Genomic DNA, 24,019 nt, shown 5'->3' on the forward strand with positions numbered 1-24,019 from the left:
CATCACCTCCATCACAGCAGACGCCGGCTTCTCTACCCTTTCATCTGAAACAACTGGGCTGGGTAAAAGAATAAAAGGTGGCTCGTTACCTTAGAATGATCACAGTGACACCAGTCCAAGCAGAGAGCAGAGACTGCGTATGTCCAGTCTCCAGAACTAGACTGTGAGCTCCTTGAAGGCAGATAGTTTTTGTTCTATTTCCTTCTAATACCTCATTTTCTATTTTCTGTGAGGCAAAGAGCACATGTTCACTAAGTCCTTGCTCATATTAAAGGAACTGTATTCACCACGATAAAAAACACCTAACCAAATAAATAAATTCATACTGAACACTTACCATCTACCACAGATTTCATGGGGCCAGGATACAGTACTATCCTAGGCCTCAGGACCTTAGGAACTACCCTGACAAGTTTCAACATGACTCCTGAAGGATATGGTCTCCTAATCAACCATTGAGACATAGTTGGATGCTTCTCCATATGAAAATGGAGAGATGCCTTGAATGTCCTGGTCTGAGACCAAAAGGAGAAATCATGTTGGTGAGAGTGGTCAAATATCTGGGGTCATACCTAGGTTCTATTTTTAGTTCCATTTCCTATTCATAATTGCATCCCCTTGGCAAGACACTTCTACTTGCTGGGACTCAGTCTCTACCAAACAGAGTAAGCCTGCACTTGGTTCTGTCCATTCTGAAACGGGGTCACAACAAACTCTGCAGGTGTACCTTCTTAGAGCTGGTGATGGAAATGTGGAAATGCACAGAGTTCCCTGAAAAATAGGCACAATGGAAATAAACAGTATTAGAGATGGGGCTTATCCTATGAAAATAGAACACTGCTAACCTGGGCATTCACATAATTCATTTTAACAAAATGAAGGAGAAAGAAAAAACAAAACACAACAAAAGAGCCACCAAAAAGCAGTGCATGTCATATAATTAATCAAGACAATTTACCTCACTGAACCTTAATTTTCCAGGGGTACTACTGAGGATCAAAAGCTTAAAATTTATCAAGTGTTCTAACTTCCTTAAAGGAAGGGTGTTAGCTGAATACCAAAAATCATCCTCAGCATGCAAAACCCAACCCAATTTGTGATATCTGTCATGGGAAGGATGCAAATCCAGATGTTCACGCCATTTGGAGAGAGTGGATACAATAAAATCCTTTCTCACAGTATTCTCTGACTTAGAATAAAATCTGGAATTCTTAAAATTCAAAAGAAGAGTAAGTACTGGAAAAAAGACACGTTAGCCTTGAAGTTATCCCTCAGGCCTGCTACCCTTGTGTCTTCTTCATTAACTGCCTCCGTAGTGAATAGCTGAGGGAAGGCCACTGAGTCAGGCCAGACCTGAAGCTACACCATAAGCTGCCTTTGGTGGCAACCAAGGCCTCTGTCCCGAGTCACAGAGATGAAACCCCGTGGAATTAGGGCACAGGAAGATGAGTCATTTCAGCCCTAGCTAAGGGGGAGGGCAGCTGAGAAAGCATGTCCGAAGCAGGAAAATGGCCTGGTGGCTTTACTGGCCCAGACTAGGTCACTGGATGGCCTCCAGGTCCAAGCTAGTTTCCTAGGTACCATAGTGGGAACTGCTAGGCCCCTAATGACAAGAGAGATGGATGAATGGACCCCACTCCCATTTCTCTTCTTCTCTCCCCTTCTCTTCTCTCTCCTTCCTCCCTTCCCCCAATGGCCAAGGACAACACTAAAATCAGTATCACAAGTCTGCTGTGGCACATGGCCATGGAATGTGACCGTCAGAGGCAGCTCAGAGAGGACACAACTGGAAGAACAGGTGGTGTGGAATTTTAGAACCACTGCCTTAAGCATTCTGCTCAAAGTCCCAGAATGGTTGCTCTGATGGGAGCTTTTTGAGAGATGATCTCTCCCTGCAAAGAGAATAAGAAATGGGTGAGGATGATAGTATCCTGGAGAAGCTGTAACTTTGACAGCTTTAAGGGTCTTAAGCAACCAAGTCCTCCTTTGACAGAGAGGTCAAGCTATTAACATCTGGTTTGCCCAGAATACTGTGCCTGTGTTTGCTTTAAGACACAAGGAACCGGCCGCTGCAGTGGCTCATGCCTGTAATCCTAGCACTTTGGGAGGCCAAGACAGGTGGATTGCCTGAGCTCAGGAGTTGGAGACCAGCCTGGGCAACATGGTGAAACCCCGTCTCTACTAAAATACAAAAAAATCAGCCAGGCATGGTGGTGGGCGTCTGTAATCCCAGCTACTCAGGAGGCTGAGGCATGAGAATTGTTTGACCCTTGGGGGGGCAGAGGTTGCAGTGAGCTGAGATCGTGCCACTGCACTCCAGCGTGGGCAACAGAGCAAAATTTCGTCTAAAAAAAAAAAAAAAAAAAAAAACCACCAAAAAACGAGGAACCACAGAAAATAACTATAAACTGTCCTTTGTGCTAGTGTCATCACATCGTTTCCCAGTATGTATGTTGCACCAGGAGCAATCTGCTGAGTGGAGCACTTATGCAGTAGTCCAGATAAGTAATTCCAAACCCCTGACCTACCTTGTTCTGAGAAATAGGTCAATGTTTTCATCATTCTAGCTGGGGAAACTGAGGAACAAGAGCTCTTAGCAGGACTTGGATGAAAGGCCAGTTTAGAACCCAAAGCCTTTCCCCATTTGGATCCCTTAGCTACTCTGTATACTAGCAGACATACAAATGTAAACAGAGCAAAAAAGATGCAAGGGCCCTCTTCCAACCCTACTGACCCACCTAGCACATCCAGACCTCCAGGAGCCAGGCTGCGATCTGTTTGGGGAACATTCACTGATGTCACAATTTTGAAGTCTAAAATTCAAGTCTTGTCAATACCTAGAACGCTCGGACTCCTTGGCAGCTTTCTACCTACTCCAGCCCCTCTGGCTTTGGCAGGGGCTTCATCTGTACCATCAGGCCATAGGATTTTTTTTTTTTTTAATATAGAACACAGCTGGGTACAGTGCCTTATATCTGTAATCCCAACATTTTGAGAGGCAAGGTAGGAGGATCACTTGAGCCCAGGAATTTGAGACTAGCCTAGGCAACATAGTAAGACCTCATCTCTACAAAAAATAGAAAAAATTTGCTGGGCATGGTGGTGCATGCCTATAGTCCCAGCTAACAGGGAGGCTGAGGTGGGAGGATCGCTTAAGCCCAGGAAGTCAAGGCTGCAGAGAGCCATGGTCATGCCACTGCACTCCAGCCTGAGTGACAGAGCAAGACCCTGTCTTAATAAATAAATAAATAAGGAACACTTCACCACTTCGCATGTCATCCTTGCCTAGGGGCCACGCCAATCTTCTCTGTATCATTGCAACTTTAGTATATGTGCTGCCAAAATGAGCACAGGCCATAGGATTTGGATCTTGGAATTAATGGTCTCCAGGGTTCCAAACAAATCATCCCACTGCTCTGTACTACTGTCTCATCATCCATAAGATGGGAGCAAACCATCCTAACTGATTCTGTATGGATTAAGAAATCACTAAAATCAGTTAATACCATCCAGGCACCCAGCACCAAAAGGAGAGAGATCTCTCATCTTTTCTAATCTAAACAGAGGGAAATAAAGGCTCTTCATTTAGGAGGCTAAGAAGGAAGACAAAAACCAAGACACTGAAGTTTGGAATCAACAAGGTAGCTGCAGTGCTCACCTTCTTTTCCCAACTTCCTACTCTTTAATCATGGAGAGGAGGTGAACAGCAACAATTACTTTATACTTGCTGCATGCCAAATAGAACTAGCGCCTCTTTTAACCTTTCAGCCCACTCTGTAAAACAGATATTGCTATCCCTTACAGACAAGAGCGGTAAGGTTCAGATGAACAAGAGCTTGCATAAAGCCACACTGCTGGTAGGTAGAAGAGATAAGGATTGAACTAAGGCCTTCTGATGCCAAGCCTGTACTCTGGCTACTATTCAACTCCTGTAGAGAAAAAACGGGCAGGCAGTACCTACTCATCCCAGGAGGGGTAGGGGGAGTCTGCACACTCCCTTTTTCTTGCTGCCAAATAATATCTTCCTTAAGCATTCCGTTCCAAACGCTTCCAATGTTCCATGCGCACAACTGCCAAGAACAGTAAAGGCCAGCACTCTGACCCTGGAGGTCTTTGCCAAGCAAGCCCCTTTTAGAATCTGTAGTGAGCAGGTGACCTCATTCAAGAGTGTCATGTGTGAGGGTGACGGTCAGAGCTGGAGAAAGGGCAAACCAGCAGGGATCGCCTGCCTTTATCGCTCCTGACTGCTTTGTTCCTCCGGCCTCAAAGAACAATCAGTAGTCACGCTCTGCTCCACTTGTCGTTTTCACCCATGGTGTGAGTGTGTGTGAGTGTATGTGTGTGTCTTTATCAGAAAACTGGTGGCTTTATATTCACACATGCAGGGTAAAGGCTTGGGCTCAGTAGAGGCAGCACCCAGAGGGGCCTTAGCACTTTTCAAAGATTCTTCTTCCTGCTTACAAGTCAACATGCCAGTGCACAATATCTTCAAAGGGGAAACTGAGGAATGCTATGTAAGAATCCCTGCTCAGCCCTAGGCAGCTTGGAAACGAATCACTTTAAAATATGCACTTGTGTATTTTTCCACCCTGGTTCATAATGTTTTCCTACCTCTCACTATGGCTAGGGCAGAGAGCGACCCATAGAAGCCATCTGTATTTTCCAGCAGACCAAACAGGAAGAGGCGCAGAAATCTGCGCAAGTGACCACGCTGCCGCTGTTGCTAGGCAGCACGATTATGTCCATTCTCCGCTGCTTGGCAACCAGCCTTTCCCATCACATACACACACAGCCATAGCAGCAGTACGAGTGCCCTTAACTGCTGCCTTACAGCTTTCAAAGAAAAGGGCTGAATTTCAAAGGAACTTATAAACATTAATAGACCCCCTCAATATTCCATTGATATTGAGATGGTCCCCAGAGCACGATGGCTCTATTTAATCAGAAAGTATCCCTTTGGTGATACTTGAGTTTGCACCTGATAGTTGCACAAATCTTCTCCTGAGTGCAGTGACATGCCAGAGAGATGAGTAAGGAGCTTGAGTCAGCAAGCTTGAACTTTTGGAGAAGAAAGCCTGTTCTGTCTGCCCCCATACCTCTGAAGAATCCACTGGTGAAATAGTCTCCTCCCCAGGATCTGCCATTTAGTGAACTAGGACAAAATAAGGGCCAAATACCTTGAATGGTGATGTTTCTTTCTGTGGTCCCCAACCAAACGTCAGTGGAACTTGGCAGGCCTCTCCTCACTGAGGGCAAACTTGTCCTACAGTCATCTTAACCTCATTGGTCACAATCTGTCACTCCTCAGCAGCAGGGCCAAAGTCATCAACTTATTGAGCAAATCAAATAGCTGCCTACTGAATAACAGGACTCCCTCACCCTACCTCCTGCCTTTGGTCGATAAAAAACAGATGCCCAAAATCCCACAGGAAGTTAGCATCCCAGTAGGCACTTGAACTCAGGAGCCCCTGGCTTATAGTCAACGGCCTCAGCCACCGTCCGACCAGCCCCACTGCTTTCACGCTAGACCCACATAAGAATCACGTTAATCCATTTTTTTCTCTCAGTTTTACTTTGGTCCAACTTTTTAATATGTTAACTTTTCAAATGACCCCTTTAGGAGGCACTATATAGAGTTCGGCTCTGCCTATCAGGGAAAGCAGTCTGTTAATACTATCAAGGGCATATGCATTTTCTTCTAAATCTCCCCATAGGATTTTAGAAAATTCTCCAAGCATCGTTCCAAGTACAGTCTGAATTCAGTGAGATCATCCAAAGTGATAACCTCATTGGTATTTCATTTTCTTCTCAGCCCCAGCTGGAGAATTTTTCCCCTCATTAAAATTAACGAGGTCAGTTTCCCAAGCTGAAGATACTGAGCACTCCTGTTGGTGGAGTTTTGTTTCTTAAATTGAGCTACATTTCTATAAGTGCAAAGTTATACTAAGCCCCATTTACTTTATTGCTGTGTAATAAGAAACCAAAATGGAAGTCCTAAGCCATCCTCCTACCATATCCTACCCTTCAGTGATCACACATAAACACACACAAACCACACATCCCCAACTCAGCCCACGGTTTCTCCCCATTCTGGCCACGAAAGAAACCCCACCACAGTTTAGAATCAGCAGCTTGGTGGAAAATATAAAAAAACTCAGGCCTTCTAAGTGGCCAAGGGCTCCAGTGTTACAGCCAAGTTGAGAAGAAAGTCGCAGTCTCCCTGGGCATTTGTCAAAGCCATGATGAGAAGACGAGAAGATTTCTGTCTCCTTCTCAAGCTCTTCTCTGCAGCCAGCAACAAGGTGACTAGGTATCCAAAGTTCAATGTGACCTTAGTACTCATAAAACACCCCAACCCCACTAAAAATCAAGAGGAAATACTATGTCAGCAAGTAGAAACTGTGCTTCACATTCCAACTCTGGTGAAAGGGAAAAAGAGAAAACGATAAAAATAAAAAGCCAATTTCATAAATGAGGTGGAAAGCCACTCTACAAGGCAACTAAAAATATACACTTCCCACATGCAACAAACAAGCTGGGCTCATGCACCTTGTTCCAAGCTGAAATAAGATGCCTTCAAGATGGTCATGTAGAAATGAAAATAGCCTTGTTCAGACTCACTCTTTCAGTCATCCTTTCAACATCCTTCTCCTTGGTTAACCCAAGAAACTGTGTTCCTCCCCCCTTCCATCTCTGTAGACCTGAGTTTCAATATAAATAAAATCTAACTGTAACTGAGATCAAAAGGAGAAAAAAAAAAGAGAGAGAGAGAAAGATGCTGGGGGCTAGAACTAAAGCCTGGGAGGGGGTGCCCACTGACTGGAGGCCACCAGATTTGTCAAGGCCCATTTACCCAGACCAGGCAGGGACTGGGGAGCTTGCAACGCCCATTGTTGGCTGATCAAAGTCCAATCAGAAAGTAAAGGAGGAACCCAGCCAGCCTCATGTGATCCAGCACAGGAAGCCAAGTCTAAAGAAAATGAGCTGTGCTTGTGAATAAGGTACACCAAGACATCTTTACTGAGCTTGCCACACAGAGAGAGAGAGAACAAGCCAGAGAGAAGGGAATCTATTTGAAGCTGCATCCTAACGAACCTTAATAAGTTAATGCAGAAATCCTCCCAAGGAGTCTGGCTATAGGAGACACCGGTCTCTACGGAATCAAAATCTGTTATGTTGCAATATAATAGATGTAAATTAGAACAGAAAATCTATCATGCCTCTAATGTACCCTGATAGCTGAGTGTGTGGATCCGTCCGAGGAGAGGCACAGGAGGAAGGGTGATATATGGCGAGGCTGGATGGAGGGTGAAAAGCGTGGCGAGACGAGCGGGAGAATGGCGCAGCCCGCGCGCGCCTCAGACCCAAGGGCAAGAGACGAATAAATGTTGATTAGTGTTGATTTTGTCCGACAAACGCCTGTCGAGTGACAGTTGGGCTAAGCTGCACTGAAAGAGAACCATTAATCTTGGTCTGGTTTAAGTAGAGTATATTAATTTGTGTCATTTTTACTAAGTCGCACTGAGAAAGGCCTCTTACTGCTTTGCATTTGACTGCTTTGGTGGTTTAGCCTGGTTCCCCTCCCTCCCCCCTCGCCCCCCACTTTTTAAAACAGATACCATGGTGGCAGCGGTGGCAGCAGCAAATTCAAATGACACAGCAGGGGAGCAGGGGACTGAGAGCTCCTCTCTTGGATTAAGAAAATAAACTCCCAGGGTGTTGGCATAGCAACAGCATTTCAGATGAACTGCTATATATTCAGTGATTAATAAATTAACATTTTTTACAGTTGTTCCTCCTTTTCTCCCCACCCCCACCCTCACAATAAAGCCCTTCCCCCACACACACTTCTACCTTCTCTAAGCTGTATCACTTGCCTCTTATAAGAATAAGGAAAGAAGGTACAGAATATTCGCAGCCTTAGAGTTAACTCCTGCCCACAATTGCCATCACTACAGGCAGGCAACATGGCCCCTTGTCACCTATGACGCTAAGCATAGGCTCCAAGATCAATGGACAGGTCTACATAGAACCACGTGCACATGGTTGGTGAAACCTGGCACTCTCCAAAAGACCCCACCCTCAAAATTTGGGGTCTTTCCAGGTCCTGATAGGCTAGGAAATAACTGAGAGTAATCATTTCTCCCAAAGAACTTATTTCCCTACAACAAAGACCCCAAACCATGTCCGAGGGAGTCCTGACCTTGCCCAATTATGCTGGGTAAAAAGAAAGTTTGTGTCTATCAGATGGTGTTGGTGTATTAATGGGAAGCCGACACTTCCTTTTTGAGCTTACAATCCTCCATCAGACAGTTCAACTAATTTTGGCAATTCATATTCCAGAAACGAAACCCAACGAGCATTGCGGGAGGGACTAAAGAAGAAACTGATTTTAAGCACTGCCATAGTAGTCAGGTCCAGTCAGTTTCAACAGTACCCCAAGCTCAAAAAGCACTCTCTTTTCAAAGTGTTCATGAAATAATAAATGCTTTAGGAGATAAGGACCAGAAAAATGATAAGTTTTGTTTTCCATAGCACTTACCTGTATCGGTGTTTTATTATAACCATCCTTTTAGTCCTAGATAAGTGTCAGCTGGTGTGGGGCCAGGCAGGGCACTGCAGAAGGTCAACGGCACTAATCTCGACCTTCGAAACTCACCTGGCCACATCCCTCAAGAAGCCTCTGGCCAAATCTCACAGAAACCCCACAATTATAGGCTTCAGGACAGGGAATACTCAGTGAGCAATGCTGGAGCTACCTCCAAACAAGAAGAAGGAAAAGCCTTACACTGTGCAGGTCCAGAAGACAAAGCTGGCACTAAAAACTGAGCATTACAGGTGGTGGGGAGCTGGCTCACAAGGAAGAAACTGTTCATCCACGGCTGTGCCACAGCAGAGCTGGATAACGCCACCCGGGACTGTTACAACAGAGCTCCTTCCTCAATTGAATGGAAGATTAAATTACATAACCTTTTAGGTAGCTCAAGGCCACTGCTGGAGAGTGAAGAAAATAATAATAACAATAATAACAAATATACTGTGAGGCTTAACATGCACCAGGCACTGTTTTAATTGCTTTCTGTGTATTAACTCCAAGGCAGATACCTATGAAGTAGATACTACTATTATCCTTCCCATTACATAGATTAGGAAACTGAAGCAAAGAGAGGTTAAATAATGTGTCCAAAACAACTAGCATGTAATTGAAGGAGCTGGGATTCAAATCCTGGCAATCACAGTCTAGAGTCCATGCTCTTAACCACTACATTACACTTTTCCTTGTATAGTACATGAAATCTGCAGGGAAAGGCTCAGGTAATTCAGTATTCATGATAACGTACACCATTCAAATTCTACCAGATCCAAGAAACAGTCCATACTGAGTCCCCAAATAATAACAAAATGGACCTAGCAGTGAAAACACTAGTAATAGAAAATGACCCAACTATTAATAGTCTAAAGAGAGAGAGGGGCTGCGTGCTGTGGCTCACGCCTGTAATCCTAGCACTTTGGAAGGCCAAGGTGGGTGGAACACCTGAGGTCAGGAGTTCGAGACCAGCCTGGCCAACATGGTGAAACCCCATCTCTACTAAAAATAAGAAAATTAGCTGGGCATGGTGACGCACACCTGTAATCCCAGCTACTCGGGAGGCTGAGGCAGGAGAATTGCTTGAACCCAGGAGGCAGAGACTGAAGTGAGCCGAGATTGTGCCACTGCACTCCAGCTTGGGCAACAGAGCAAAAGTCCATCTCAAAAAAAAAAAGAAAAGAAAGAGAGGAGAGATGGTTGTGAAGAAAAGAAGTCAGTAACATCATCCATTCAAGGACATTCTACATTGAGGATGTTATGGTGGACTTAACAGGCAAACTAGTTTTGAGTCTTAGCTATGCCATTGACTAATTGTACGACCTTAAGCAAACTGATATCCACTCTAGGTTTTCTTATCTATAAAACAAGACTGGGGATTTCCAAAGTCTCTTCCAGGTCTTAACTCTACATGAACCCTAGGATCTAGGCACCATAAAATCCATTTCCCACTTTTTAGATGACTTCCAGAGTCACCTTAATTATATCCCTTTGTGCCTCCGTGTTTACTGCTCAACCAACATCAAACTTGTGGAGAGCACCAGTGAGTTCCTGGTAATAATATCCTCTAGACCATAAATACCACATGTCCAATGTGTCCGTACCACTGATTCTTCCTAGTGTATTAATCATTATAAAAGCCTAGATATAAGTGTGCTGGGGAGGTTGATATAAAGCCACCAATTGAGAAAAAACCCCAAACACATAGTTTGCACAGTGTTGAATCCACGGTGGGCATTCTGCATGTTCTACACTAAGAGTACATCTGTAATTCCTGAAATTATTCATAGATTATGAAACTATATACTCAAGGTTATTGATGTTGGCTTTTCATCCTACTCCTGTGTCCAGCAGGAGAAAGGCTGTGCTGTGAACCTAAGGACAGGTGTGCCAGCTCTTGCTTCTCTACACTCAGAGCCCAACTTCCCCCTCACCCTCCCCTGAAATCAAAATATCTGCGACTTTAATTCCTTGGGAAAATGGGCAGCACCATAAGAAGAAACTGCATAATAAAGATGAAAGGGGCGAGGGTAGCAGGGGCACTAAATGATACTTCCTGCTTTGTAACTTCAACTCCAGTGCAGCCATGTCAATGAGGTGCTGTGAGGGCTATTAATGCCTAGGCTGCGGCAAGGTCCTGTGGTTTCAGGGCAGAAGGGTATTAGGTCAGCCACGAGTAATCATGGCGATAACAATAACAATATTAGTATTTGTCCAGAGAGGGGGTGGTGTGAAGGGAATCACATTAAATTCAAGAGGACTCCAATAAAATGATGCTAAGGGTCAGACTAAATCTAACAACAGCCTATGATTTGTGGCTTATGCCAGTGCTCTAATTTGCCTCTCTACGGCTGATGGCCTATGAAGGTGAGGGGTGTTATTGAGTGCTGCCCAGGCTCTGCTTGTGGAACAAGGAAGTCACAACACTGCTTGCCCAGTTCCTGACTCCGCTGCAGCCAAACAGATCTTCTAAAATAATGTTTCTTAATATGAAAATAGTCGAATATGGCCCAAATCTGTTCCAATTCCTTAATTTGTATTAATTTCCTTCACGTGCTACAATAGCTGATTTATCTTACGGATTTCATATGCACATTAATTGCTGTACTCTTGTTTGTTTAAAGTGTATCTGGATGCATCTGTCTACCAAAATAATATGTCTTGTTTATATATTATCTATTGTAGATTGTAAATAGCAATGGCAGGGACTGTCTTTTTTCTATCACACTTGTAAATATGCCCGGAGGCTAAGCAGAAATGAGCTTCTCCAATAACTAAAATAAATAATGAATTAAGTAAGTGGACTTGTCACTCTCCATGTGGATTATTTATGCTTTGTACCTTACACCTCAGTAAAAGGGTCAATGCAGAGTGAGAGTTTTTATTTTCCTCTTTTACTTAATTTTTTTGTCCCTCTCCTCCAGCTCCCATGCTTTTATTACTTGAATCTGAGAGCCTCGTTTTCTGACTTCTCTGTGTTGCTTACATCCAAACAAATTTAAGTTTGTTCGGAAAGCACTTTGAATACTGTAGAAAAGAAAAAAGAAAAAAAAAAACTCTCTCACTAGGTTATGAAACTATTTGTTTGGTTTTAACCAGAACTTTCATCTAGCACCTAAACCAGACGGTGGCTTTTAAAAGCTATCTTAAACTGCAAAGCCAAACAAAAACAAAAACAACACAGTAATAGTGAGATAAAAATTATGTGCACTAACCTGCAAGAAAAAGAAGGAGCAACTTTGTGTATCAGTAAGGTTAATATATTACTCCTTCTCCCATTCTCCCACTCCACACTCTCAACTTCTGCGAGGTCCCCAGGGCTTCCTGATGCAGCCCATGTGCTAGTTCATTATCCACTCTGCCAGTGACATCTTGCTACCTGGAAAGCTGCTGGAGCTGATGAAGCTAGCTTTACAGTAAGGTGAGTCTTGCTGACTCTTAGGCTTGTGTGTGATGATGCTAAATGCTCGTCATTCTTACTTTACTATGAACTGTGAAGGGAATGATTAAGCACATTATCAAGGCAAAGATCCAAAGATTGCACAAGACAGTAATTGCCAAGTACCTGGTAGGGGCAATGCAACTCAGAGGAAAGAGTATGGGCTTTGAAATCAGAGACCTGAATTTAGTCACTTAGTCATAGAAGGTTCTATTTTATTTAATCTCTCTAGGGCTCATTTTCCACATCTGTCAAGTGGGACTAATAATCCCTTTCAGGGTTATACTATGTACTTTACATAGATTATCTCATCTTATCTGCTTGGTAGGAACCTAGTGCATGTTAGCTTTCTCTTTTACCAAATATTTGGGTAAAAGAAGACTGATATTGAGTGTAATATTACAGATTGACAGATGTACTGATAGCAAATCATGAATTGCTACAGGCAGCTTAAATATGAAAACAGCATAACAACTAGTCAAATATGTGATCACCACACCACCCCTACAAGTTGGAAAGACCAAGTGAAGATCTAAAACAGAGCATTATCTGTCTCCTAAAATCCCATATTACCCATCCATGTAAAACATCCCACTCAGACTTTGGAAGCATAGAAACGAAAAATATATTCAGGGTTCTTTTTCACGTCATCCAAGAACAAATTATGCAATCTTTCTGTCTATGCCCATGCCAAAAGACTCGTAGATCTGAATTATTTTGCCCAGTGAAAACCACAACGTCAGCCATGTACTGTCCCATGAGCATCACCCCATTGGTCACAAGCATTAGGTTTTCTAATGACTTTGCAAAATAACATTAGGAAAAATTTTACGTTATCTTGGGGTTATTTTATTCACCTTTCTGAAAAAATGCTTTTATTGATAGCATTTCTCATATCATCTGTGATTTTTGGCATACTCATTCGCACTGTCTTTCAAAAGAGAAACAGTCAAAATATTGCCCATAAAAAATATATAAATATATGTAGTCATATATACAAGCATCCCAAATGTGGTTAAGAGAACAGATTACAGAAACTCCTACCTTTGATCAAAGAATTGGCAAGCCAACCTTCTTGTTGGAAAAAGAATTAAGAAATTTGGAGGTACAGCCTCACCACCTGTCCACATTTGCCACATGAGGTCTCCACTATGGCTACAGCCACTTTTTACAGAAATGTTGCAGTGGCTTGAGAGGAAATTAGCTTGACAGTAAAACCTTTCAAATAATTTCTGTTTTAAAAAACTAACAAACTGTAGCAAAGGTGAAGCCCAACTGAAGACTGGGAGATGTGGCTTTTCATCCCATCTGCACCAATAAAGGATGAGTGATCTTAGCAAGACACATGCCCCTTTGGGTCTCAGTTTCCCTAAGAATGTAATCAGTGCACTGGACTCAGTTCTGTGACTCCCTTTTAGGACTAATATTCCATGAGTCAGGGAGAAGGTAGGTCTGCTGGGTCTTAAAGACACACAGAGAGGACTGAAAAACGCACATGGTAACCTGTCAAAACCAAGCCCGTGAGGGAATTCCAAAGAGAACATTGACATGCAGAGGATGAGCTGCCCTCACTCTTTCCATCTTGCCACAGTATTTACTATGCATCCAACCACTCACAAAGCTCCATATTTAACTCAAAATGCTTAACACTAACATTTTTTTTTCAATTTTAGATCATGAGTATCAGCTTCTTTCCATTCCTTGGAACAGGTCCATGGAGACACCGCCAATATTAATGTAGAGACAGACATGGCAGTCTAATAAACAGAGCCTCGAGCAAAAAAGAGAAAACAGTGTCACAGATGACCAGGGTTAAGGGCCACAGCACTGGCCCCAGCTGAGTGTTTCAGGTCAGTCCAAACAAGCATTGACTTAAAGAATCTTGCGTGAGATGTCATCCTGCTCTACCCTAAGAAACGATGGAACTGTTGCCATGGCAACAAAGGTACTTGAGAGGGACATGAGCAAAGGGAGACTTAAAAAGAAAAAGACAATATGTGGCCTAAACAAAAATATGTGACGGTGTAAGGGGTGCTGTAAAGCCTTTATTGCCACTTGTTAAGGAAGACCTGTATAGCTCACTCGTGAGTAATAAGGCGGTCAACCCAAACTAAGGCACTAAAAATTTTATAGCACCCCACATATCATATATATCTAGATAGATAGAGAAAGAGAGAGATACAGATATAAAGGACCTCCACAGATACACTCACAAACAACGCAAGCAAATGTTGCTACTGATCTTGGAAATGCTATCTTCTAATAGAGTTGCTACATTTACCAATATCCTTAATTTATCAGCTATCAAATTCCACATCCCATCAATTCAGTTCTTAAAAGATTCAGAAAGCTCAGCTGCAATGAGAAGGAACCGTGATGGTTTCACAGGGAGTGCAAACTAGCCAGGTGCATAAAGCCAGGATTCCCTGTTCTGGTGGTGACTCCACAGCTAATTTATTATTTCACAGTTGGATTAAATGCTCCCTACTGCCATCAAGGATTGTCAAGGTGACTGTTTGGACTCGGAGAAAGAGACCATTGCAACCCAGAGCAGGAGATAGCGGACTGTCATGTTGCATGTTCTATATCCCTTACCTTACTCAAAAAATATGCTTCTAAAGTATCAGTTGTAAACTGATTTATAGTCTCATTAGATGACTACAGGACTAGAAAACTTAGCAATTTAAAGCAAACCTGCAGTGAAGCCTTTCAGAGTAAAATTTTTAAAACATTTTTGTAAAGTAAATAATGACATTTTAAATTCTCCCCCAAATTTTGTTTCTTATAATTCTTCTCCAAGTCAGGTACTCATAAACCCAAGGGATTTCACTGAGCACTGTGCTAGGAACAGATGTCCCCAAAAAGCAATTAATGTACTTTTCTCAGTTACCTGAATCTAAAACAGGTACAGAAAGATCCATTCTTGGGGTTCTTGCTCTATTCACTATAATTTCCAGTTGCTAGTTTCAAATATACGGTCATAGCAGAGAACCAGCTTGGGTAAATTCAGGGGCCTTCTTCTCTAACACAGTGATGTGTGAGAAAAATGAGATTATCTGGATAAAGTTCTCCAAGCCCACTGGAGAAAAAAAATACAAAAGAGATGCAATGTATTGGTATTATTATTTCTACTGAGCCACTTCTGAAGCACAGCCATGAATGCCTGCCTGGCTTTTAAAGAGAGAAATGCTTGTCCCCCAACAAAAGGCCATCGCCTATTCCTTCCAGAGCTAAGGAAATGTGAACAGCCTAGTCTAGCTTCCCCAAAACATCTCCTCCATCACATTGGCTTCCCATCTCTTGAGGCTTCCTTCAAGAGAAATATTATTTCCTTTCACTGATATTCTAGCTTTCCTGTTCACGATGCTGCAGGTCCATTCTCAAATGCCACCACCTCTGACTCTACCATGCCAAAGTGAGCTCACCAAAACAGGAGGCATCTCTTGCTGGATCGAACATGCATAGATTTCAGGTGACACAATGATTAGGCCAAGCAATTGCCGGCCACACATCGGTACCAACACACTCAAAAATCAATAGAGCATTTATAATAATGGAAGTTCAATGGCTTCCATTTTGTGAAGTGTTAAATGTGCCAAGGGACTGAGTTAAAGCTTTGGCTATGAAAGGGGACTGTAACTTATGCTTCCTTTAAAAAAAAATTTGCAAATGGTTCGTTTTTCCTTAAGGAAAAAAGGGGGCATTTTCAATTAGGTGAGTGGAAGGACAAATGCTCCAAGTACATTTTGCTGAAGTTCTAAGTGCTTCTGAAACCCCTCCTGTCAAGGCATTAGTAATACAAGATTTAAGATGCCCAATTAATTTTTTCCAGCCACCAGCCAAAAGTAGATGCAGGAGGAGGTTAAAAGCTAAGTGTTTAATTAATATTAAATTTATAAGATTCTCTATCACTGAAAGCATTGTAAAATTGAAAAAGCAGTTAATTTTACGGTTGCTGTGTATTCCTCTGCTTTGATCTTTGATCTATGATATAAAATCACCAACTGTAAAGATTCCCCAGCTTTATTATACCTGTTAAATGGTGAGAAGAAAGAGAGGGGGAACCTGCAGGCATGATGGGGAGCAGGGAGTGAGGCCCTGAAAGTGGTCATTAACGTTGATGAGAAAATCTAAACATGAGAGATTCAGGAAATAGCTTTTGACTAAGCCACATACATAGATGAGGCATTCTCATCTTGCCCATTCTCTACACTCCAGTTTTCTAGAGTTTTAAGACGGGAAAACAGCAGTTGCCTATCTCTGGCTTAAGAGATAGTAAATAATAGTAAAATAGTAAAGCAGAAAAGATTTAGGTTGGATTATGGAAGAATTTTCTGAAACTGAGTTTCCAAAGTGTAAACTCTTCATTGGAATAGATCACATCATTGCCTTTCCTACAGCTAGAAATGCCTAAATTAGATAAGTATGTGTCTGTCTTGAACAGTCCATACACTGATTCCTTCTTCCAAAGGCTCCACTTACCCACCCACTAGCAGAGACCAGGCCGGGCAAAGAAACGCTCAGCCCTGGGCAGTGGGACCTCTTTAATCCATGGCATTTTCAAAAGCCTGTACTGATAAAGGGCAATGGAATAGGAACCAGAGGTAACAGGGAGGAAAACCTACTACTGAAAATGTTATCCTGAGAGAGGTTTTCCCGAGATTTCCAAATACCGTATTTCTGCCATCAAGATAGATGTGTGGTTCCCTCAACGGCAGCCCATGTCATGAATCCTTAAAGATAAAAGGGGGAAGGCATGGTATATGCATCTCAAATCAACAGGCCATTCAGCCTGCAAAGATATCGAACACTCACCTTTGCCTTCTCCCCACCCAAAACTGGGGTGGTGGTGTGTGGGCTGGGGGGTAACGGGGTTCCCGGAGGTAGAAGCAGAGGAGAGTACTCTGTGCCGAACAGAACTTTGTATCCTAGTCACCAAAAAGAACAATGAGGGGCAGTTCCGACTCCTGGCCTCCTTCAATTCTGTCACAAATCCAGAAACAAAGACCTATTATGCAGAATAGATTTTACAGAAAGGCAGAAGGAGGGTGGGGGAATGGGATAATTCATGTAAGGTGTTTTTTTCTTTTTTTTTTTTTTTAAATCCCATCAGGGATCTCATTATAATTTCATTATTAGCAGAAAAACCAAATAAGTGGCAAGAGAAAGAATCTCCACTTAGTATTAACACACACACACTCACATACACAAAGATGAAAGATCTTATGAGCTTCAAAGAAGCTGCTAATTTTCCAACTTCAAACGAGTCAGTGAGAAAGACACTGATAATGAATGTGCTTTTTCCACTGGCTCGCTTATAAACTTTTCCCCTTTCTGTCTCCCTCCCAAAAATTACTTCTCATTTTTAACTAGAAACAAACATCAGACGTAATAACAGAATCCTGGGTTCACACACAATCTTCCTTCAGGGCTTCCTTCTTCTGTCTTTCTGCGTACAATAAAAATGTACGGGGAAAGAGAGAAGAAGAACTTCCTCAATGGTAACACGGTGTATTTCCTCAGGAAGAACAGCCGAGAAAAAAATACAAATGTACCTCATTGCTGATAAGCTATACTACTTCAAGAGTAGAGGACTAATTCATAAAACACTAACTTTCTTTGTCTCTGTAACTGTCTTTATCCATCAAGAAGCTGCAAACTTGGGGCATTTTCACACTGAATATATGTTTCTAAAAGCTTTACCTGGTGGTGAAGTGTGATACTGCAAGCCTCCCTCTTTTTGGCATTTTAATCCTAAACAAAAAGTAAAATCAAGTTTCTGGAATTCAGGCTCCCATAAGCTAGTGCCACCTATGCCCTGCAGTACCCATGTTTCTACATGGTATAACATGTTCTTCATGAAAACTGTTCAATTCTGACTAAAGGAGATTTTTCCACCCTATAGAAATACATTCTAAAATTTATAATAAGTCATTGGAAGGATAGATAACACTTTAAGAAAATCTTTATAAACCTATTTTCTAGAATTAAGATAGTTGTCAAAATGAAAATTAGTTGCTAAATTTTATAAGCAGTTTTGGACAACAGGCTAGACAGAAGCTCCCAACCTCTGTGAATGTATAGTCTCTCTCTTAATGTCAAAACATTGCAAGTACCACTATAAGAAAGTTATTGTATTTTTAGCTTCTACAGATGGAGGAATGATACACATGAATAAAAAAAACCTATAGGAACTGAAAAAATGCTTGTTTAAGTGAATGTGCATTTCATTAACCACAATAGCATTTCATACATTCAAAGAATTTTAGTAGGTATATTTATCTGCATGTGTGTCCATGACATTATTCTGTTTACAGACAATGCTTGGTATGTGCATGAATTTACTAAACCTTTTTAACAACTTCAAGGCTCCCTCAGGGTCCATGGCCCACAAATTGAGAATCACCATGTTAGAGGAAGAAAGATACCAGCTGAAGGAATGCATGCCTCTAACCAATTCTTTCATTGAGAGAAAATGACATTCAAACAGCTGAATGATTTTACACATACCATTCCTTGTTTTACTCCTACCAATACTATCAAAATGTTGATAGACACAATACAGATTATTTCTGAGCTTACATGGTCTTGATTGTTGGTTTATAACACAATAAAACTTCTTTTTGGCACAAGAACCTATCTTCTATATGTACATCTCCCATTACAAATTGCAAGTAAGGATGTTGTGAAGAATAACATAATCAAAATAACATTTCTAACAAAGATATACCAGTATGATCAATGGCAACAGTAGCAATTGCTTAAAAAACATCAGTAAATAATTCTTCAGATACAGTTAGCCCTGTGGTTTTAGGACAGTGGAATGATGACAAGACAGCAATGCTACCTATAAGAAAGATTGACCCTCACGTTAAGTGTACACACAGGCATTCACACCCCCAATACACACCTCCTCCTTCTATCTCCCTGTCTGATTTCCACTCATCCATTCTCAGCTCCTGTTTGTCTGAGGCCACATGCAACTGGATTTGTCAAGCCCCCTTTTAACAACTTGTTGTCACAGTCCATTACCAAATTGCATATAGTTATATATTCCACTAATTAGGCTTCTAAAATATCATTAACATGTCTCTTGATCATTAGCATAACGTATGAGGCGACGTCGTTAGGCACGACTCGAGTTTGTTAACGTGGTAATGAAAGGCACAAGGCAGGCTCTGCAGGAACCAAGAAGCACAGAGAAGTGGGGAATATCCAAGCACCAAGATGCTAAGCCACAAAGGCATAGACAGAGACACAGAGAGACAAAGGCAAGCACAGAGAGGAGATGCAAGGCACAAGGAAAAGGCAGAGAAACACAGTCAAAGGAGTGCATCAGTAAGCACGACTTTGGCAGTGAGATGGCTGCTTGGGCGTAAAAAGGTAAAACCTCATGCACCCACTCCCACCTGTGTGGGAATTAGACCCTGGCAAGGCTCTAAGCAGAAGAAGCTTTAAAAATTTCCTAGACAAGAAAAAAATAAAATTCAGAAATCTCCTTCTTTCCTGCCACCTAACACATGGTGCACACGGGTGTGCCCATCTCCCCCATTCCCACACCACCCCCTCTCCAGCAGTGGCTACAGAAGACTGCGGGCAATTACCTGGGGGTGACATTCTTCGATTCCCTATCAGGCCCTTTATTAACATGCTGGTAGAGATCTCTATCTATCTATATACACTGCATTAGTCATGATCCTCTTGTGTGTAACGAGGCAGGGCTTACCTCCAGAGATTATAGACATGCTACATCTAGAGAAGAGAGAAGGAAGGAAAGCACATAAAAAAGATGGCAACTGGCCAGGTGTGTTGGCTCATGCCTGTAATCCTAGCACTTTGGGAGGCCGAGGCAGGTGGATCACGAGGTCAGGAGTTCAAGATCAGCCTGGCCAACATGGCAAAATTCTGTCTCTACTAAAAACACAAAAATTAGCCGGGTGTAGTGGCACGTGCCTGTAGTCCCAGCTACTTGGGAGGCTGAGGCAGGAGAATTGCTTGAACCCGGGAGGCAGAGGTTGCAGTGAGCCAAGTGCACTCCAGCCTGGGCGAAAGAGCAAGACTCTGTCTCAAAAAAACAAAAAAAAAAGACGGAAACTGTGTGTATGTATGTATAGCAAGCATGTGTCAGTGTGTGTGTGTGAGCACACACCAGCAAAGTGGTTGTGGGTTGTGATTTCAAACAGCCGGTTAAGCCTGGATTCCATATTTCATAGAAATGTTTCTAAATATATCTATTAGGACTCACAGGACAAGAAGATAATGAAGTGCTTGGCTCAGGAAAGTGGCCAAGTATATGATGGGTAGAGAATTCAAAGGAGTTGGGGGAGATGAGTTAACAGCATGTGCACATCAAGTGCTTAATTCATCCTGAACAAGGAAGCACTCAGTCCAAGTGAGCTATACCTTGGTCACAGGCTGAGGGCATAGGGAACAAGCAGCCTCAGAAACAATCAGGAGAACCTCACTCATCTAGTCATTACGATAGAAAAAGATCAATCCAGAACTTTGGAGTCCAAAAATCCTGCTAGTCTTTCAGCACAGAGATTCTAGGCTAACCTCTATGGACTCGACATTTCACACAGATCCACTGGAAGCATCCTAGGCACTCACAACAGTGCGGCCCAGAGAGAAATGTGGCTTCCTTGGAACAGCTTCACAAGAGACAACGCTGGGAACAGAGGCCTGGCAACCCGCTGTTTTACACCAGCTCCTTCCAACAAGACGCCTTCTCCTACCTAGTGATCACTTCCAGCCTAGCCTTGCCTCCTGGACCCACACGGAAAGAAGAGTATACTCAGCATTTACAAGGATTACAGCCAATGTCAATGCAGAAGAGAGGCTGGGTAAACTTAGATGGTGGCTAAATGGAAGTATTTCCTACACCCTCTAGCTTGTCTGACACCTGACTTGACACATCAAAGGCTATGCAACCAGGGTTCATTTACAGGGAGGAAGAATCAAAGTTGCTTGGTTTTATAGAACGTATTTAGTGTGAAAGATGGGAGCTTTTCCTCTGGCCCTAACTTCTCATTCTTAACGAAGATGGAAGTCAAATTGTAGAAAAAAAAAATCTACCCAAATGCCTATTCGATGGGCAGACTCAGGAATCATCCTCTGTGCACTTGGAACTCTTACATTATGGAACCACAGAAACCTTTCTGTTCAGGTATGTCCATTGATCCTTTTCTCAAAGGAGTTAAGAAACTCCATTGGCTAAATGTGCACCCTGGATGTGAATGATTCTTAATTATGGCCAAAAAGATAGACTGTGCAACAAGAGGGATGGCCTCTTGTTTCATGATTATTTCAGTCCAGTAGCCTTGTGTGGCTTATGAAATGGGCAACTAGGCCAGCCTAAGACTGCAGAGCCACCAAGCTAAATCAGCCCCTGAAGGAGAACCTGCAGTAAACCAGTCCGTATCCCATCCCCCTGTACTAAATAGCACCCCCCAGGCAGTCCTTTGCGATGCTTTCTCATAGTGCTATCAGCCAAGGAAAATGTTCATAATAGTTTCTGGGAACCTAATTCTCGCCCCCATTGGGGATAAAAGAAAAGGAAGGCAAAATACAAATACAGACAGACAGAAAGAGAAGGAAGACTGTTAAGAAAATAGGGGAGGAAGGGCGCGGTGGCTCACACCTGTAATTCCAGCACTTTGGGAAGCTGAGGCAGGCGGATCACAAGGTCAAGAGATCGAGACCATCCAGGCCAACATAGCGAAACCCCGTCTCTACTAAAAATACAAAAATTAACTGGGCATGGTGGCACGCGCCTGAAGTCCCAGCTACTCCAGAGGCTGAGGCAGGAGAATCGCTTGAATCCGGGAGGCGGAGGTTGCAGTGAGCCAAGACTGCGCCACTGCACTCCAGCTTGGCAACAGAGCAAGACTCCATCTCAAAAAATTAATTAATTTTTTTTTAATGCCAGGCGCAGTGGCTCACGCCTGTAACCCCAGCACTTTGGGAGGCTGAGGTGGGTGGATCACCTGAGGTCAGGAGTTCGAGACCAGCCTGGCCAACACAGTGAAACCCTGTTTCTAATCAAAATATAAAAATTAGCTTGGCGTGGCAGCAGGTGCCTGTAATCCCAGCTACTCGGGAGGCTGAAGCAGGAAAATCGCTTAAGCCTGGGAGGCAGAGGTTGCAGTGAGGCGAGATTGCACCACTGCACTCCAGCCTGGGCGACAGAGCAAGACTCCATCACAAAAAAAAAAAGAAAAGAAAAGAAAATAGGGGAAAACATTTCTTTGACTTTCCTCTCAAAACCTGAAGTCAACAGTTACAAAATTAATCATGTATTCAGCAACCTACTTAGCACCAGACCTTATTTTAGGCCATGAGAATATGGTTATAGACAAGTCCCTATTTCATGTCACAGGGTGGTGAGGTGGAACAAAAAAGAAAAAAGATTGCACACACACACCCACATACTCACAAATGCACATGCACGCATATGAACTTCCTTAAGCCTAAACTGCAAAAGGGCTATTTTTAAAGATACGTAATTTTATCATGTTTCAATGCATATAAAAATCAGAATTAGCTAGAATTACACTAACAAAATATAGCCTCAAAATAATGCCTTATGAAATCTGCTTGAGTAAGTAAAACAGATGTGCTATTTTGGATCTTTAAATACAAATGGTGTTTTTAAAGTACCTTAATACAAATTTTTTAAAAGAAGTTCATGTTTTTCTATGAAGATTTGCTGGTTTTGCTGGTTTTTTGATAGGATCTCACTCTGCTGCCCAGGTCCAATCATGGCTCACTGCAGCCTTGACCTCCCTGGGCTCAAGTGATCCTCCCACCTCAGCCTCCTGAGTAGCTAGGACTACAGATGTGTGCTACCACGCCTGGCTAATTCTTTAATTTTTTGTAGAAACAGGGTCTCACTATGTTGCCCAGGCTGGTCTCAAATGCTTAGGCTGGTCTCAAACTCCTAGGTTCAAGTGATCCTCCCACCTCGGCCTCCCAAAGTGCTGGGATTACAGGCATGGGCCACGGCGCCTGGCCTCCAAAGAAATATTTAAAAGGCAAACTCATTATTTTTCCTAGGCTTTCTCCACTTCACTCTCCACAATTATGTATAAAAATTGCTTCCAGCCCTACTTCTGGATCTAAAAACAGGATTTTTTTTAACCTGAAAAAACTAGAAGATCCATGGATGGTCTTTCAGGAGTTCCTTAGCTTCCTGAAATTCCATGGGAAAAAAAAAATGTGTGTATCTAGGCTAATTTTCTGGAACTAGACCATAAATTTCCTCAGAAAATAAAGGGACACATGACCCAAGGGAGGTGAACTGCTCCCTGTGGTCAAGGGGAGTACTTAGGCTTTGTACCAAGGACTAAGATGGTGTAGGAGTTAATTTTTCAAAGGTGTAAGAAAGCACCCACTGCCTTGTATAGGTCATTTTCCTCTCCTTGAGCACTCCCCACCGATCCCCTCACTCACTGCCCCTTCACTGAATAACCCAGTAAGTAAGTCAGCTGCTTGAAAGATACTGTAAATAGCTCCAACAAAGTGCAGTTTGGGGCAGATTCCAATTAGCCTTCACTTAATGGTCTTTTTTCCTGTGCCAAGTTTGTGCAGTGAAGATCCAATGCCCCACCTTCTGCCTGGCTCTGAGTTTAGGCGCAGGGAGGAATCAAGTTTGTGCTCAAGCTGATAGATGTCAGCCACAAAGTCTATATGTGTCCCACCTGTAAGCTAGAGGGAATCAAAGGTGGTTTCAAAAGGGGTGTGCCTGGCAGTGTGGCAGAGAGCTGGTTTCCTGTGAGTTTCCTTCTTTTGTTTCTCTCCCTGTTGTCTAACCCTAAATTTCCCTGCTGCCACTTAATTATCCCTGATCATTTTACCCTTTTCTCTGCTTACTGGTTGATTATCTCCCCATTTCATTTGAATCCCAGTGGAGGTACATAAGCGCTAAAAACAAAGCTGATGGCCAATTAAAAGGTAAGTGCCTTATGTTAAAAGCCAGAACATTATACTTCAAT

General features: G+C 42.7%; 1 protein-coding gene and 1 non-coding gene across 11 annotated transcripts in view; both read right to left on the reverse strand.

Annotated features, from left to right (window-relative positions):
- Positions 1-24,019, reverse strand: part of PBX1 (PBX homeobox 1) — a 326,524-nt gene that overhangs the window by 242,653 nt on the left and 59,852 nt on the right. For 4 of the 10 annotated variants that reach the window (XM_055112162.2, XM_055112158.2, XM_055112157.2 and 1 more), the window contains one exon: positions 16,842-17,009. The exons of the other annotated variants lie outside the window; for them this stretch is intronic. In XM_055112162.2, the coding sequence (XP_054968137.1) occupies positions 16,842-17,009 (168 nt within the window). The remainder of the gene's footprint in view (positions 1-16,841; positions 17,010-24,019) is intronic. 10 annotated transcript variants of the gene reach the window in all.
- On the reverse strand, positions 3,245-3,351 carry LOC112438299 (U6 spliceosomal RNA). The gene has a single exon (XR_003026755.1). It is a non-coding gene; the product is annotated as a U6 spliceosomal RNA (small nuclear RNA).

This window comes from Pan paniscus, chromosome 1 (assembly GCF_029289425.2).
Source record: "Pan paniscus chromosome 1, NHGRI_mPanPan1-v2.0_pri, whole genome shotgun sequence".
In the NCBI taxonomy this organism is placed as follows: Eukaryota; Metazoa; Chordata; class Mammalia; order Primates; family Hominidae; genus Pan; species Pan paniscus.